The following is a 12,594-nucleotide window of genomic DNA, read 5'->3' on the forward strand; positions in this document are numbered from 1 at the left end:
AACACAACAATAGTACAGCCAGAGTATTTTATTATTTGCATGTTTATGTTTTTATTTTGTGTTTTTTTGGCCTGTTGCTCCACCCACCGCTCATCAGTCAGGAGCATTTCAGCATCAATCAGGTTGCCAGTTCCCACTGAACTGCAGCTACAAGAAGCACTGTAGATTATGTCTGACGTTACTAACATTAAAGTCCCCCTCCCGCGACCCTTTTTGGTCATTTTAAAACCAGCTCATTAGCAATGCACCTCTGGAGGGTGGGCGGAGACTGCGCTGCTCTGCACCCGCCCAGCCACCTCCTCGCACCCCACCCCCCGCTTGCTGACAGCTGGACATTGTACAATTACAGATTCAGCGCGTTTAGTGTAAAACTCCAAACTGGGATTTGATCCCAGACTGGAACATAGTCCTTGCTCACGGTGCAAGCTGCTCTACCAGGTGAGCTATACCTGTTATACCTTGACAGCTACACCGAGCTGGCAAGCCGTTCACCTCTGAGCCAGATGCAGAGCGGGGCGGGAGCTTGTAGCACTAGTGCCCTCCCCTGGAGCTGTGACACGTCAGCTCCAGTCTCCCTGAAACTGCCAGTTTGCGTCTGCCATTGGTTCACAGCAGTTTGAAGGCAGAAAAACTCAGAAATGCAATTTTGCACTTCCTTTTCTGCTGCTATGTGCTCTAACACAAGAAAAATGCCACAGGAACATGTGAAAAGCTCAAAAAACACTATTTTCACGGGAGGGGGTCTTTAAAGGAGACATGTTATGCTCCTTTTCCACAAATTAAAATAAGTTCTCAGGTGTCTTAAAGACATATCTGAGACATGCTTCGGTCAAAATACCCCAAGGATCAAACATCACCGCTCTTTTCATCCTCTCAAAACAGCCCAGTTCGGCTGGTTTCAGTGCCTGTCCCTTTAAATTCAAATGAGCATTTGGTAGAGGTGGTATTATGCAAATTCGAAAACTAATGACATCATTGTGAGACAACTGAGGGAACATTTCATAAAACCACATGGATTTCAACCTCGGGAGCCTGAAAATTACAGATTTCTTTGTCAGTTCTCACATTTTGGTAGCCTGGCGAACACCAGACCTCATCTCAATGTCAGTCTGGGAACCACCCGTTCATTTTTTCGTATTTGAGGCGTGGTTTACGAAAGCCCAGAGCTGTTTATTGGGCGCTACGATTGTCTATCAAATGCGTCTGTACGTAGCTTATAGCCAATCGTATCAATCATACCCGATGACGTACAGTTATGTAGAACAACAGAAATCCAATGAACGTTGCTCTTTCAAATTAAACTATGTAAAACACTTTCTAACGCTGCATCGAAAGGTAAATCGTTCTGTGATTGGCTCCCTCGTTGACGGAAAAATTGGGTCCATGGTTTCCAGGCTGACTTGCAGAGCGGATAAAATCGCGTGCAAAGCATCATGGGTAAACCCAGGACAAACACCTAAATATATGTTGAAGAACCTTCAAAAAGTGATATTTACATTAAAAGACGTCGCTATGACTCTCAGAAACGTCTTTACAAAAGCATGACAGGTGCAGCAGTGGCTCATTTTCTCCTGGACACACACACCTTGGAGCTTTTTGCACAATAATCTGTTTTCCGAAGCGCATGAATAAAGATTTAGCCGCTTCATTTCACACTTCTGTTACTACATCGTTGCGTCGTAGAGATAGACTGTGCGAGTGAGTCTCGGGGTACCAGAGCCACGAAGCTGGAGCAGGGCAGAGGTTAGCGTGTGTGTGGTTAAAGCAATAGTTCACCCAAAATTGAAATTTCACTCATTATCTACTCACCCTCATGTGGACTAAAGGCTGGGAGAAGTTTCAGAGTCCTCCGTGGCTTCTCTGAGTTACAGGGGGTCTCGGCGTAGCAGTGCATGTCCATGTAACGGTTGCAATTTCGCATTTTGGGGCTTCAATACAAGACGGACATTACATACGAGCAGCATGGAGGTATTTGGATGTTTTCTGGTGTGTCTTTTTGTTACGAAGACAGTTGGTATCCATTTGCAACCGTTATATGGACATGCACTGCTACGCCGAGACCCCCTGTAACTCAGAGAAGTATGACAAGTACATAGATAATGAGTGAAATTTCAATTTTGGGTGAACTATCCCTTTAATATCTGGCAACCTCGAGTCTGCAGTATTTTGAATTTGACTGCAGCAACAATCTTACATACAGCTCCTTTGAAAAAAAAAACAATCTTCATCATGGTGCATTCGAGGTCCGCTCAGTATTTATTATCAGTATTTCTTTTTGTGTTTGTTGAATCTTATCTGACTCATCTTCATCCTGACAGAGTCGAGTCGAGCTTCGGGGAGAAACCAACAGGCACCATCTCGACTTGTGTGTCCTCCTTCAATTTGCACTAATCCACCCCCACACCCCACCTCCTCCTCCTCCTCCTCCTCCTCCTCCTCCTCCATCGCTTGGAGCGTGGAGAAGCAATAGAGACTCAGCGTAGAGTCTCGGGACGTGAGCGTTGACATTGACAGAGCAGAAGGTGACAATCCCGTGGACAGTGGAGCTGCTGCCGCTGCTCTGGGGTCAGTTTTTATCTCGCCAACAAAAAATAAAAATAAAATAAGAAAAGAAAAGAAAAGAAAAAGTCCCATTTACCCAGAATCCTCATCACTAATCATCATCATCATCACGTCTGCGGAGGAGAAAAAACATCTACTTTGGTCCCGTCGTCCATGTGGATGGAGTCAGTCAGGCCTAACGGTGGTGGTGGTGGTGCACTGCAAAAACTCAAAATCTTACGAAGAATATTTGTCTTATTTCTAGTTAAAATGTCATTTCTAGTCAAAACAAATCTCATTATACTAAAAATAAGACTTATCACATAAAAAGTAGCTTGTTTTTAGATCATTTTCACTTCTTTCAAGCCTATTTTCACTTGAAATAAGTAGACAAATCTGATAGTGAAGCTAGTTTTTCTTTCTTATTACAAGCACAAAAAACTTCCTTTCACTGGTAGATTTTTCTACTTATTTCAATTGAAAATTAGTTTGAAACAAGTGAAAATGATCTAAAAACAAGTTAATTTTTAGGTGACAAGTCTTATTTTAAGTGGAAAAAGATTAGTTTTGATGAAAATTGAGACATTTTGACAAGAAATAAGACAAATATTCTTGGAAAGATTTTGAGTTTTTACAGTGTGTCAGCTGATCTGGGAGCAGCTTTGTTTGTTTTTTGTGCTTGTCATCCCTGAAGAAGACGAAGACGACAATGATGACGAGTGTGAAAGTGAGTTTCTCTTAATTCGCTGCCTACAGTAAGAGAACGGATGAACCAAAGTGCATGTTTATTATCTGTCATTATAAGAAAAAACAGGAGGAAAAAAGAAAACAAGTATTAACGAACGCTTGATGAGTTTGAGTTTGAGTCATCGGTGCATGAGAGGAAGAGGAGGAGGAGGAAGAGGAGGAGGACAGAGTGAGGTGAGACTGTCACTCACCTGTTTTGGCTCCAGAGACTTTATGATTCACTCATGTACTGAAGTGACGATGCTGTTCTTTTATACCACGGCCTTTAGGTTTTTTCCCCCCAAAACGAGTCCAACTACTAATTCGTTTTTAAAACAAGTCATTTTGTTTATTAGCAAAAAAAAAAGGTGCCAGAGATTTATAAAAGGATTTTTCTTTCTTTTTCTTTTTTTTTTTTTTTTTTTTAAATCTCGAGAGGAATATTTTAAAAACGAACATGTGATGTTTTTTGTCTGTTTTATTTACTGAAACTGTAAGGAGCAAGAAACCAAGTCCATCAGTAAAACTATGATACAAAAAGATTTTTTGTGTAGTTGTGTGTGAAAACATTTTGTCTCATGTAGCCTGAAGCTTTTTTTTTTTTATTATTATTATTTTTCTTTTAAAGGGATGGTTAACATTTTGGCAAATTGGCCCATTGCCATAATCCCTATAGTTTTAGCAGTAGGTTCGTTACCTTTAATTGTCGGTGCAAGCTATTTTTAGAACGGCGGAGCAGAGCCACGAGCTGCTCAGAGCTACGCTACGGAGGCTCATGGGATTTCTTGGTTTCCCTCATCGAACTCATCAAATACACAATCCAACAACTCCACAACGCTCTGGTGGACAAGTTGTGACCTGCACATTCACCACGCTATGAGATAATAACACAACGTTACCAGACAGAGTTGTTTTAGAGGGAAATGCAGAGATTGCTTGATGAAAAACTGTCCCTGACGTGAACGCACATCAGCGGTTTTGCATGAATTTCCCTCTAAAACAACTCTGTCTGGTAACGTTCTGTTATTATCTCATAGCGTGGTGAATGTGCAGGTCACAACTTGTCCACCAGAGCGTTGTGGAGTTGTTGGATTGTGTATTTGATGAGTTTGACGATGGAAACCAAGAAATCCCATGAGCCTCTGTAGCGTAGCTCTGAGCAGCTCGCGGCTCTGCTCCGCCGTTCTAGAAATAGCTTGCACCGACAATTAAAGGTAACGAACCTACTGCTATGACTATAGGGATTATGGCAATGGGCCAATTTGCCAAAATGTTGAACTATCCCTTTAAACAGTGATTTATTTTCATGTTCACACAGAAATCGAACCTGCTTCACCCACCGACAGTGACGTTTATTTATTTTCATGTGTTTCACATGTTGACATATTAAAATGTCTGTGGAAAAAGAAAAGAAAAAAAAAACTCCTTCATTTTCACAACATTCGTGCCTGCTGCTGTTTACGTGAGGGTGAAAACACAAAGAGTTGAGTCTACATTATAACGAGGTGTCCCTGAAGGCATCACCGTCCAGCTCCGGGAGAGTGTTGAAACTTTTTACCACAAAACTAAAACAAGTTTGTTGGTTCTGTTGGTCTTCGTCTCAATTGTTCTTTAAGCCGTTGGACTGACATGCAACACTTTAACATATTATATTACATATTTATAACATAACATATAATATATATGTTTTGTTATGTGAAGCGTCTTGGAGTCCTTGAGAAAAGTGCTATATAAACCTTATGTATTATTATTATTATAATTATATAATTTGTATTTCTAATTTAATATTTGATGTAAATGTAATTTGGTATTTTTGTATTAAGTTTGTATTTGTACTTTGAACAAACTAACTCAATAATCTGCACCTGCATCATTAATGCATCTGGAAACTGAATCTGGTTTCATCTGATCTTTTGTTTTGGGTCAAGAGTAAAAAAGAAGAAGAAGAAGGAGTTAATTAAAGCAGCTACAGTATGTCATTGGTCCTTTTCACTGGTGAATTATTGTTATTAATGAGTTGATTTTGAGACGTAGTTGATTGATTTTCACTTCTCAGTTCGTCAGGTGTTGTGTTATAAAAAGCATCTTTTTGTTGTAAAAAACAGAGAAAAACTCGCTTGAGTCAATAAAATGCCTTCAATTAATATGGCATTGTCACGATGACATGTTTAAAATAGAGTTTTTCTCTGTTTTTTACATCTCCAGAAAGATCCTTCTCCAAAGAGAGAGAGAGTTTGAGAAAGGAGTCCACAAAGCGCTCCTTGTTTGAACTTTTCTTTTTTGCATCTTTTTGTTTTTGTTGTTTATAAAGAGAAGACAAAAAGTCCAGTTGTAAAAAAAAAAAAAAAAAAAGTGCTGTTCACTGAGAGCGTGCACATGTAAACACACAGTGTGAATCTACGTATCTATGTGAATGAACTCTAATGGGCCTCACTCAGTGCAGGTGGAGGTGGTTCTGTCCACACAGTCAAACTATTACGTTATATTTTTATTTTTTCTCCAGGTTCATTTCACACTTCAACAATAACTCACCTGTCATTTTATATTAAATTGTCTAAATATAATTATCGGTCAGTTATGAGGCTGACATGATTCACTAACTCATAAAAAACAAATTGAGCATGAGCTTCCTCAGTGTCTCCACTAGAGGATGCTGTGTGTCAACAGGTTCGCTGCTGTCAGTGTGTCAATTTAAATAATATTTCAGAAAGAAAACGGATTAAACGGTTCAGATTTAAAACTGTAAGTCAATAAAAAATCATTTTTAAAGAATAAAGTCTGCAGAAACTGTACAATACACTGCAGTGAGCCTGGAGCTATGGGCCTCTGATATCAGAAGAAAATATAAAAACATAAACAAACATTAAAAAGATAAATCACAAATTGTTCCATGCTTAAGAAAAATAAGTATATTTCTAGTTTTCATGAGTCAGTTTTATTTATAACGTCTCTGAACAGCACAACTCTTTAACTGTGTGTGTGTGTGTGTGTGTGTGTGTGTCAGAGACATGAGTTTTATTGATACGGTTCCACATGAGATTATTTACATTCAAGACGACAGTGACACATGAGCACCTCTGATTTATCTTTGTTCCCTTTTTCCTCTTTCTGCTCGATAATGACACACGCTTTGTGTGAGCCGCGTGTGTGTTTGCTTCAGATAACACGCTAACAATGGCCGGGCTAAAATTAAAGCTCGCCGATGGGGGAAAAAAAAAAAAGAAACAGAGGACGCAGAGTGTGAGAGGAGGTTTTTTCTCTGGTGGAAGAAAAACGTGGATTCGGTCCCTTTGTGAAAAATATGAATAGAAAAATATCCATCAGGAAATTTCAGTGGAAAAAGTAAGAAATATGTACATTTACAATATGAAGTAACACAAAGTCTCTGAGGCGCTTCACAACCACCTGGCGCTCACGCTCACACTCAGGCTCAGACCAACCTGCACCACTGAGCTGATGTAAAAATTAAAAATAAAAAAAAAGCTTGGAGGGAAATTTTTGGGACAAAAAAGAAGAAGAAAGACGAAAGAAGACGGACGCTTGTATAGAGGAGGAGAAACAGTCGCTTCCTGCTTCATCGTGCAGCGCCACTCTCTGCTCTCTGATTGGTCCTTTAATAACAAAAAAAACTGTCCGTCCTCTCTCCTCCGATACCTGGTCGTCTGGAAACTAGCAGTCGCCCTGAAAGGAACAAAAAACAACAACAGATTAATGTTTTCAGAGACTCGGTTTATTGTCATGACATAAAGGAACAAATAAACCAGAAATATTCACATTTAAGAAGCTGAAATCAGAGAATTTGGACTTTTTTTCTTATAAAAACTACACAAACTGATTATTTGATTATCAAAATAGTTGAAAATTAATTTAATCATCGATTATTGAATGATTAATTGTTGCAGCTCTACATTTGTGTGTCCCATTCGCTTTCCTTTTTGTTGTTGTTGACCATTTTGGGAATGAAATCTGAACATGTTACAGAGTTCCCCGACAGTGTAAAATGAATAAAATGACCCCCTGACATTTTTGCTCACTTAACTTTCACAAAGAGTCATAGAGTCAAGTCCGCCCCCCAACAAAAATGTTCAGCTAATGCGTCGGTGCATCCCTAGTAAAAATATGTATTGTTATATGTGTTGTTTTCTGTTTATGACTGTGGGAGAGAGCAAATCAAGAGTGAACACCAACAGGACAATACTGCCCACACGTTTAGTTGTGTTGCTCATGATACAGATGCACGATTCTTACTAGTTGTAGCTCGTTGTAAAGGCGACTAATCAGGCTTTCCAACGACATAAAATAGAACACCAAATGGTTTTATTAAAGGGGAGAAATGATTGACTGAAATAACGTTTCCTAACTTTTTTTTTTTTTTTTTGACGAGTTTGTATGACCCTGGCCACCACTAGGTGGCGCTGTAGGACACTATTGTATTGTAATAACTTCCACTCTGTTTCTATCTGTGTCTGTTGTGACTGAGCAGGTGCAGTGAATTGATGAAGCTTTAAAGGTCGAGTCTGTAGGTTTGTTTGTTGCAGTTTGTAAACACAACATTCAAAACTGGGCCCTTCCTCCTCTCAGGCTCAACAGCTACGAATGCGTATCCGCCATTTCTCCCGTTAGTTTTTATACAAGCCCACAGCGCCAAACGCCCAACTTCACTTGCACTCTGTCATTGGCTGAAGAAAACACATCGACTCCGCCCAGAAACGTCCCGACAACACCAAAACATGAAAAGTCTATAATATTTTTCAGAAAAATCTCGACCTTCTGTATCTCCAACGCTGCACGTGAAAAGCTAAACCTCAGCTCGACGCTTCCATGTAACGGACGCTGGAATTTGACTTTTGCAATAATAAATGTTTGAATTATGATGATGTGATTAAAGTGACGTGGGATCAGCAGCTCGGACAAAAGGTTTTCAGCTTCAGAGGAAACAGTGAGTGTGTGTGTGGAGCGGAGCCAGATGAACCTGGATAACAAGAGATCACTGTGATCAAACCACTTCCTGCTCCGAGCGGAAGTCTGAGCCCACCAGATAAAAACCACACACACACACACACACACACACACACACACACACACAGAAACAACAACAACAACAACAACAGGATATTTGACTAATTCACTCCCGTCATCATGACAACGAGCAGAGAGAGAGAAGCTCCGCCCACTAATGATGATGTCACTGTGACGCAGGTGAGGTGTCATCAGCTCGGCCCTTTTCAGTATTTAAAATGTTACGAACTTGTTTGTTAAATTATTAATTATTATAATAACAATGATATAATTATTATTAATATCCACTGGGTGGATATTAGGATTGTAAATAATTTGATGAATGTGTATATATTTAATTTGGGTTGTAAATAAATTGGGGAAATAGTTGTTTGTATGTTCATATTTGGTTGTAAATTGATTTGTGAAGCAGAAGTAAGAAAGGGATGGGGTCATATACGTTTTACTTTGACATGCTCCTTTTCGGACACTGTTCTTTTTGTTTTTGTTTTTAAATTTAATTTTCTTGTATTCGAAATAGATAAATAAATTCATTCATTCATTCAAAGGTAGAGTTGTTTCCTAAAAAAAAACAAGACATAGTCCATCAACTATGCGGAGCAAGAGAAACCGGCTCAGAGAAAAAACAGGATGAAGACTGAAGACACTGGACCCAACATCTGGATGACGGACCTCAACAAACACTTGTGTTCCTCTGTAGGTGGAACTCAATTTACAACTTGTATTTACGACAGTGCTGTAAAAGTTTGAAGAATTACACTCCACACCTGCAGGGGGAGCCAGTCAGAGAGCAAAACAACTGCATTCTTCCTCGGCTAAACTTTTAAAATAAGACAATACAAAAAAAAAACGTATTTGCTCCTGATCGCTCTGTCACAGGAAGAAAAAGTCTCAGTGAACCTGTTCAGCTCAAAACAAAGTGAAGTTTCCCACTCTGGCCTGGACATTAAAGGGGAACTGTGCAAGTCTGGTCGCTTTCTCGCTGCTGTGGTCACTCTCTTTCCTCTACGTAGCTCCCACTACAGTTTTGGAGAGTATATTTATACCGGAATATTAGCAATAAACCAGTTGCGCACTGCCATTTAAACACCAATAACCCTTTTGAAAACCCTTTTAAAAAACCAAAATGACCCCTGGGTTACTCCTTTTCTAACCTGAATATGTGGCCATGTATACGCCTATCGGGATATCTCCATCGAAAGGAACATTCATTTGTGTTCTGTGCTTGTTCTATTTGCAAGTAATCTTGGTCTTTTGAGTACAGGAACTACTTAAAAACACAGCGAAACACAAGATAACATCACACTTTTGGAGTGAGGAGGAAACAAATCACTTCATAAGTGGTGAAAGACATGAACATCATGTCTCTTGTAGATGGTGGAAAGTACCGGGATAGCGAGATTGCTGTGCTGTTGTTGACGTTGTCCGTGCGTCGCTGTTTTGATCGGGATATCCCAATTGATTACAATTACCACGAATAACCCTGTTGATCATGCATGTAAACAGGTTATTCTGAATGTTTCAGAAACCAGAATATTGACCTTAACCCGCATACTGCATGTAAACGTAGTCAGTGTCGTAAAGACTCACTACCACCTGAAACAAGGAATAGCAACTCACTCTTACAATTCAAGTCCATACTCACAACAAACCTGTTTGAGATGAGCCTTTTCCGTCTGACTGATCAAATTTTAACCTGTTTTTAATCTTGTGTACTCCTTGTGGTTTTTATTCTTTATCTATAACTTTCTTTTATTCATGGTAACGTGTCCCTGAGTGACAGAAAGGCGCCTATGAAATAAAATGTATCATTATTCTTACTATAAACCGTCTCACCTGGCCGCAGCGCGTGAGGCCGTTGGTCGTCCCGTCTGTGGACACGCTGAGCTGGTGGCGCGGGGACGGAGGAGACGGCGTCGCAGCACACGGGTTAGAAACCTGACGGACGGAGACACACGGGGTCAGATAAAACACCAAAGTCTGAGTCTGAGCTGCGTCATCGGGTGGAGCCGAGCCGAACTCACCGCCTTGGAGGCCGGGCAGTGTGGCGGCGGGTGCAGCGAGGGCAGCGAGGCGTTGTAGGAGAGCAGGCCGGGCTGCTGGCGCCGGTCCATGGAGGCCGAGGAGTGAGGCCGCAGCCCGGCCGCCGCCGAGCCGCTGGGAGGCTTCATGTTCCGGCCCAGACTGTTGGACTTGCTCTCCCGGCGCTGGTACTCGATCGGGGACTGCAGCGCTGCAGAGGACGCCACAGTGACACGCTTCATTTCATTTCATTTTTGATTTATTCCATTCATGGTATACATTTGATTCTACACATGGTTGCACATATTTACATAATGTATACACACAGTCACCATGAATGAAAAGGAGCAGGATGAAGAAAACTTATACACCGCAAAAATTCAAAATCTTTCCAAGAATATTTGTCCTTTTTCTTGTTAAAATGTCTCATTTCTAGTCAAAACTAATCTCTTTCCACTTAAAATAAGACTTATCACCTACAAATTAACTTGTTTTTAGATCATTTTCACTTGTTTCAAACAAATATTCACTTGAAATAAGTAGAAAAATCTGCCAGTGAAAGAAAGTTTTTTGTGCTTGTAATAAGAAAGAAAAACTTGCTCCACTATCAGATTTTTCTACTTATTTCAAGTGAAAATATGCTTGAAAGAAGGAAAAGTGTCTAAAAACAAGCTACTTTTTATGTGATGTTTCTTATTTTAAGTATAATGAGATTTGTTTTGACTAGAAATGACATTTTGACTAGAAATAAGACAAAAATTCTTGGTAAGATATTTGAGTTTTTGCAGTGTAGTACCTGCCCCTCTCTGTTGTTATAATTACATTGGCTTACTCCAACACCAATATTAACCAATATTACTCACATGCTGCAAAAAAAAACTCTCACATCTGCAGGTTCTAAAGGGATACTTCACCCAAAATCAATAATTCACCAATCATCTACTAACCATCATGCCAAGGAAGGGTTTGGAGAACTTTCAGAGTCATCAAAACGCTTTAGGAGTTCCAGGGGGGGTCCGGCTGGCAACGCGTTTTCACATAATGGCGGCAGATAGAGTTCACTTTTGAATCGTCCAAAACACACACTATGAAACATCCAGATACCTCCATACTGCTCGTCTGTACTGACCCAAGTGTCCTGAAGCCGCCACATGAAAAAGTTGTTTGGAAAAAATTATTTCATCAGTTTTTATCCTTGTTGTAGCAGCAGCTCCCAGTGGCTCTGTTGATGTTCGTGCGCATGCGCGAGATTTGCTGAGAGATGTTCATTCGTCGTTGTAAACCATTGGATGTTTGATGTAAACACGGAAGAACATCTCACAGCAAATCTTGCGCATGTGCACAAACATCAACAGAGCCACTGGGAGCTACTACTACAACAAGGATAAAAACAGAGATTAAATTAACTTTCTCAGAACAACTTTTCCATGTGGCGGCTTCAGGACACTTGGGTCAGTACAGACGAGCAGTATGGAGGTATCTGGATGTTTCATAGTGTGTGTTTTGGACGATTCAAAAGTGAACTCTATCCGCCGCCATTATATGAAAATCCGTTGCCAGCCGGACCCCCCCTGGAACTCCTAAAGAGTTTTGATGACTCTGAAAGTTCTCCAAACCCTTCTTTGACATGACGGTGAGTAGATGATTGGTGAATTATCGATTTTGGGTGAAGTATCCCTTTAATGACTCGACTCGGTTCGGGGATCTGGTACCGTTGAGGAAGTTCCTCTGCGTCTCCAGGATCTGGACCACGTCGTCGAGCCAGGCCAGCTGTATCTCCGGAGACGACGCCTGCATGATGAAGCGCGTCACGCTGCCGTCGGTGCCGCGGGACGTGAGCACCAGGCAGCACGGGTCCAGGTCCGAGTCCGAGTGTTCGTCCACGCCCAGACAGCTGACCTGCACAGGCAGAAGAAAACACACGGAGGCCGTTTTTACACAACAGGCCTTGATGCCCAATTCTGATTTGTTGCCTATATCCATTGTTTACATCTATGATAAGTTTCCCACATCTAATACTAAACTACATTTACACCTGTTTTGTTTGCGTGAAAAACAAACTGCATTTATTGTCACCACGCTATGAGATAATAACAGAACGTTACCAGACAGAGTTGTTTTAGAGGTAAATACAGAGACTGCTTGCTGAAAAACTGCCCCCAACAGGAACGCGCATCAGCAGTTTTGCATGTATTTACCTCTAAAACAACTGTGTTGTCGTTCTGTTATTATCTCATAGCGTGGTGAATGTGCAGGTCACAACTTGTCCACCAGAGCGTTTTGGAG

At 40.7% G+C, this 12,594-nt stretch overlaps 1 protein-coding gene across 3 annotated transcripts in view; it reads right to left on the minus strand.

Moving 5' to 3' along the window:
* Positions 1–6,263: 6,263 nt before the first annotated feature.
* arhgef25b (Rho guanine nucleotide exchange factor (GEF) 25b) overlaps positions 6,264–12,594 on the minus strand; it is a 37,405-nt gene continuing 31,074 nt past the window's right edge. For all 3 annotated transcript variants that reach the window (XM_085775756.1, XM_085775759.1, XM_085775758.1), the window contains 4 exons: positions 12,021–12,207; positions 10,311–10,519; positions 10,123–10,224; positions 6,264–6,948 (listed from right to left, as the gene is read on the minus strand). In XM_085775756.1, coding sequence (XP_085631882.1) covers positions 6,937–6,948; positions 10,123–10,224; positions 10,311–10,519; positions 12,021–12,207 — 510 coding nt within the window. In that variant the 3' untranslated portion in view covers positions 6,264–6,936. The remainder of the gene's footprint in view (positions 6,949–10,122; positions 10,225–10,310; positions 10,520–12,020; positions 12,208–12,594) is intronic.

The sequence above is a fragment of the Trachurus japonicus genome, chromosome 5 (genome assembly GCF_045865225.1).
Source record: "Trachurus japonicus isolate A0001 chromosome 5, Traja_1.0".
NCBI lineage: Eukaryota > Metazoa > Chordata > Actinopteri > Carangiformes > Carangidae > Trachurus > Trachurus japonicus.